The 5996-nt window shown below is 37.6% G+C and overlaps 1 protein-coding gene across 1 annotated transcript; it reads left to right on the forward strand.

Annotated features, from left to right (window-relative positions):
• The first annotated feature begins 3843 nt into the window (after positions 1 to 3843).
• LOC145689008 (uncharacterized) lies at positions 3844 to 5668 on the forward strand. The gene is made up of 2 exons (XM_081763148.1): positions 3844 to 5348; positions 5490 to 5668. Exon 1 carries the CDS (start codon positions 3906 to 3908, stop codon positions 5130 to 5132), a length of 1227 nt encoding a protein of 408 aa, XP_081619274.1. The 5' UTR covers positions 3844 to 3905; the 3' UTR covers positions 5133 to 5348; positions 5490 to 5668.
• Positions 5669 to 5996: the final 328 nt, after the last annotated feature.

Genomic DNA, 5996 nt, shown 5'->3' on the forward strand with positions numbered 1-5996 from the left:
CATTTATGTCAAAGACAGTTTCGTAACATATCGATGAGTGTTACATTTTTTTCAATCAAGTTTAAGGAAAATGAATCACATTTTAGATGTGGTAATTGAATGTCGTAAGAAACTAACGAGTCAACGGTATGATGTCATTATCAAATTGCGATACTAGATGTCGTAACGATTGATGTGTAAGGAGAAAAAACGTGAATAATGTCACAACCAATCAGATTGCTTCTTACATCACGTTTCGGCTCATGATGAAAGCTGTGTTTTCATTGGTTCTCCGTGATGTCATTGATTCATTTCCTCGTTTCTGATTGGCTGATAGTGTTGTCACTTTATAGTTGAACCCGTTTCAGACCTAAATAAAATTCTTAATTTCATTTTTGAAGTCCTACTTCCACGAAGATCGTGAATGAACGTAGGTGTACCTCTAGTGACAGCGTGACTTTACTCCGTTCCTTGAATTTGAGGTAAGTATCAACCGCGTTTCTTAACATCAATGGAGTGCTTTTGCATGAGGATAACATTGTTATCATTGTTTTTTTATTTTAGCATGAAATATTTAGCAAATGGAAGAATAACCTTCACTTACTTGACCGGGGATCGAATTAGGAATCCCGCACATTAGAAGTAGGCGCGAGAAATTTGTGGATTTTGGTTTAGCGTCCCTTCAGTAGTGGGGCTAGGAATACAGCTTAATGTTGAATCTGAGCGCATACTGGGTGTTGAACCCGGGCCAGAGGTGCGTAACGCTAACCACTTAGCTCAGTTTCTGAAAGTAAACAAAGAAACTACGCACGATTTTGTTCCCTACAACGTGAGACGTGGACCTACAGTTTAATGTGGGATCTGATCTCCCGCCGAGAAACGAATTCGAGTCTTTCTTGCCTTAGCTCGAGAAAAGCAAGCGCATGAGATTTTTGTTTTCGTTTCATGTTCGTCATACGTTTTAAAGTTCAGTGTCAGAGGAAAAAATGCTTACTACAATGATTCTTTCAGCACAGTTAGAAAAACAATTTCATTCATTCTTTTTATCACTACAGAAACTTAGGTCATTTACATGTTGATGTTGGTCCGGGTTTGATTTCCAGTATGACGACAATAAAAATTTTTAACAGTAAAACTATTTGAGATATGATAATTCTTTTAGGATTGATCGTGTAGTCATTTTGATAACGTAGTGATCTCTGAATTCAATTTTAATTCGTGCTTTTTTTTTTCTCTTCTCGTTTTAGATATTTGTTTTCTTTGCCTATTTCTTTTTTGTTTTACCTTACCTTTTTTCCTATTTGAATATGGCTACTTCTGGCTTTACTGTCTTGCGAGAATTCAATAGACATTATCGGCGTTTTAATCTCGAAGGACGAATGCTGGAAATTCAAATTAATGCTCCGACCAGTGGCACCGATATTGTTGAATGGGTTCAGGCCTCCTTTCAACAGATGTTGGATTACTTATTGGAAAATGTCGACGAATTATCGATGGTTGGATTATCGATTTTATCCCACGATGAGAAGAACAAACCGTTTTATCTATCTTTCCGGCGTGCAAGTAATTTGACACTGGAGACTTTATGGGCATCCTTTGATCGCATCCTTCAAAGTAACGATAGTTTTCTCATGAACGAACCGTTCATTGTACATTTTCATCATGTGGATGTGCCCCGTGGATTTGGATTGGTGCGTCGAGGTCTTTTATCAAACGACGAATTATTAAAGTGCAAGAAAGGCATTTTACGAGTGAAAAACACCGACAAGAAATGCTTGGCTTATGCGATTGTGATTGCTATTGGTTTAAAGAAATATAAGGATACAAATAAAAAAGTTTACGATCAATATCGCAAACAGCGCAAGTGTGTTGTTCTCCCTGACGTACATGAACTTTTGTCTCGATCCTCAGTGAATTTAGACCATGGGGGATCCGTGGAAGAATTGCGACAATTGCAACGCTACTTGACAAATTATAAACTTACCGTATACACCAGTTTTTCAGGAGAAGATATTCTGTATGAAGGACCGGGTGGCGAAGACAAGATTCCAATCAATTTAATGTGCATCAATTCTCATTATGACATCATCACGTCATTAACGGCCGTTTTTTCTACCAACTATTACTGTGCTGCATGCCACAAAAAATATGATCATCTTAATAGACACGTTAAGAACTGTTCGGCCATGTGTGAGAAATGTTTGCAGAAACCGCCATGCAGTAAGACCAATACGGAGAAGCAGTGCCTAGAATGCAATCGTGAATTTTATGGTGAAACATGCTATACAAATCATCTGACTGTACCATACCATAAGGGCCAACCAATATGCAAGATGGTGAAACAGTGTGCCAAATGTCTACGCATTTATTCGTTTGTCCGTACAGGGGAAAGAAAACATGATTGTACTGATTATTTTTGTAATGTGTGCCATAAACACGTTACGTCTACCCACCAATGCTACATGAAGCCTGATACGACTCAATTAAAACCTGGAGTTCCATCAGTGTTACATGCCAAGAAGGCTATGATTGTCTTCTATGATATCGAAGCCACACAGGATACTTTCTTCGATGAAGACACGTTCATTCATAAGCCCAATTTACTGGTGGCCCAACAAGTATGTTACAACTGTGTTCAAGATGAGGATATACATCATCCGTGTGAAGTTTGTGGACAGCGAGAACATATTTTTCAAGATGATCCGATCAATGCCTTTCTTGCGTATTTACGTCAACCACGACCCAACATCAAACTTATTGTATCTTTGGCACATAACTGTAAGGGATATGATGGTCATTTTATTCTTAAATCTTTAGTGGAAGAACATGAATTGAAACCTACTTTGATCTTGAACGGAGCAAAAATTTTAAGCATGAAAGTGAATCACTTATCGTTTATTGACTCCTTAAATTTCATGCCAATGGCTTTAAGTAAATTATCCAAGGCATTTCATTTACCAGCGACCAAAGGATATTTTCCACACTTTTTTAATACTGCTGCAAATCAAACGTATGTGGGAAAATTACCGGACATCCATTATTATGGTGCAGATGAAATGAAAGTGGATGAACGAGAAAAATTCATGACATGGTATAATGAACACCAGAACGATACGTTTATTTTCCAAAAAGAATTGGTGAACTATTGTATCCAGGACGTCAACGTACTTCGATTGGCTTGTATATCTTTCATGACCACTTTTGAACAAGAAACTCACGTCAATCCTTTCCTGGAGGCTATCACTTTGGCGAGTGCGTGCAATTTAGTATTTCGACGAAATTTCTTAAAACCTAATACTATTAGCATTCTCCCTGCACGTGGATACCGTCACAGAAACAATCAGTCACGGATTGCTTTGCAGTGGCTTGCCTACATGGAGGAAAAAGAGGGTCATTCAATTCAACATGCTGCGAGAGGAAAAGAAGTTTATGTTGCTGGTTTTCATCTGGACGGTTACTACAAAGATCCTGACACTAAAGAGAAACACGTGTATGAATTTGAAGGGTGCAGATTCCACGGCTGTCCTCTATGTGTCCCTACAGGCCGTGATCAACCCATTTATGAGAACTCCGAAGAAACAATGAACTATCGCTACGAGAGAACACAGCGTAAAATGAAGTTATTACGATCCATGGGATATAAAGTACATGAAATGTGGGAATGTGAATTTCGTCAAGTGTTAAAATCCAATCCAGCATTGGCCTCTTCTTTAAGCACACATCCTTATACTAATAAGACACCATTAAATCCAAGAGACAGCTTCTATGGTGGTCGTGTTAATGCCATTAAATGGTATCACGTCGCAAATGAAAATGAAGGCGAAGAAATAAAATTCTTGGATATCGTTTCCCTGTATCCTTATGTCAATAAATGTGGACGGTATCCAATAGGGCATCCACGAATATATCTACAGGGAGATCCAGAAATGCCCGACATTCAAGATGTCAACGGATTGGTCAAGTTGAAGATTTTGCCTAGCAGAAATGTGTTTCATCCAGTGCTGCCATTTCGCTCAAATAAGAAGTTGTTGTTTCCACTTTGTGCTGCCTGTGCCACAGCATTAAATCAAGATTCTGAATGTACACATTCGGACAGTGAACGAAGTCTAACAGGAACATGGGTGTCCTATGAAATTCAAAAAGCCATTGAACTTGGGTATCAAGTCATTGAAATTTATGAAATTTGGGATTACGACATCACCGTATATGATCCAGAAACCAAGACTGGCGGATTATTCAGCGAATACATTAATACATTTTTGAAATCTAAGCTGGAAGCTTCTGGATGGCCTGCCAATTGCGTCACCGAAGAAGAAAAGCAGCAGTATATCCAAGTGGTACAACAACGGGAAGGCATAACTTTAGATGCAGCAAATATAATGACAAATTCAGCACGTCGTAGTCTTGCAAAACTCTGTTTGAATGCCTTCTGGGGACGACTCGCTATAAGAGACAATTTCAGCCAAACGACCATCATTAACGACCCCAAAGAACTGTATCAGAAATTAACTGCTCCAGATATAAAAGTCAACCAAATTTTACCTGTTAACGATTCGATGTTATACCTTTATTGGCAGTATGAAGATGATGTTCCAGTACAAAATCACAATGCTAATGTTGTCCTTGGAGCATTTACAACGTGTCAAGCTCGTCTGGAACTCTACAAATATTTAGAACTGCTGCAAGAAAGAGTATTATATTTCGATACAGATTCAGTGATATTCACGCAGCGACCATCACAGCCCACAATAGAACCAGAAGTATTTCTTGGTTCAATGTCAAATGAACTTGAATCAATTGGACCAAAAGCATACATTAAAAAATTCGTGTCTGGTGGCCCAAAACAGTACGCCTTGGAAATCTACAACCCCGACACGAAATCAACCAGTTATGTATGCAAAATTCGTGGGTTTACACTCAATTATACTGCAAGTCAAAAGTTAAATTTTAATAGTCTGGAGCAAATGATCATAAATCAATCGAGTGAAAAAATCACCATTAGCACGCCGCACAAAATTTACAGAACCCACGATCATCATCTTGTCACAAAACCTGAAGAAAAGAAGTACAGTTTCAACTATAAAAAACGCCGATTAATACCAGACACATACGAGACATTGCCCTATGGGTATAAAAAAGCCAGAACAGAATAACAGCCATATTTTCCCCTAATCCCACCAACATCACCTCCCAAAGACGGGGCAAAGAATCAACGTATCCCAAAGACGGGGCAAAGAATCAACGCCTCCCAAAGACGGGGCAAAGAATCAACGCAACACGGGACATGCTTCAACGATGCACGAGCGGAAACAAAACTCAGATGACATCACCTTGCAGAAACCCGTGGAGAAAAAAAAAAAGGAATTCAGGTACGTCACATTTGCGTTTCTTTTCTCACCTCACTCTCCCTTGATCAGTTAGTTCGATGTTAATAATCTGTTTTTCTTCTTTCACAGGAAACAAAATAAATATTACCATGTATATTCATATGTTTTATTTTCTCTTTACAGAATTTGTACCCGTCACGGACACGTCTTCCTTTGAAGAAAAAAGAAATTCTGTATTCTATTTCACATGCTAAAAATAAATGTACAAAAACATGATTCTGTGTTTTTATTTCACATCCTAAAATCAAATTCTTTTTCCTGTACTGCGATTTCAATTTCTTTTTTCTGAATCAGTTTACCGATAAAATAAATCAATGTTTTGCGAAAAAAAAAATCAAACTAAATTTTTGTTTCAGAAAATTTTTAGTGTACGAAAAAAAAAACTGATTCAGAAAATTTTTGTGTACGAAAAAAAATGTTTTCAGAAAAATTTTTTGTGTACGAAAACAAAATTCTGTTTCAGAAAATTTTTTGTGTGTACAAAACAAAAACTGTTTCAGAAAAATTTTTATGTACAAACAAAATTCTGTTTCAGAAAAAATTTTTGTGTGCAAAACAAAATTCTGTTTTCGTCACGAAACTGCTCCGACTAAATGAATCGATTCATTCTGATAGTGTTGGCAACACTGG

The sequence above is a fragment of the Thermobia domestica genome, chromosome 7 (assembly GCF_964235325.1).
Source record: "Thermobia domestica chromosome 7, izTheDome1.hap1.1, whole genome shotgun sequence".
In the NCBI taxonomy this organism is placed as follows: Eukaryota; Metazoa; Arthropoda; class Insecta; order Zygentoma; family Lepismatidae; genus Thermobia; species Thermobia domestica.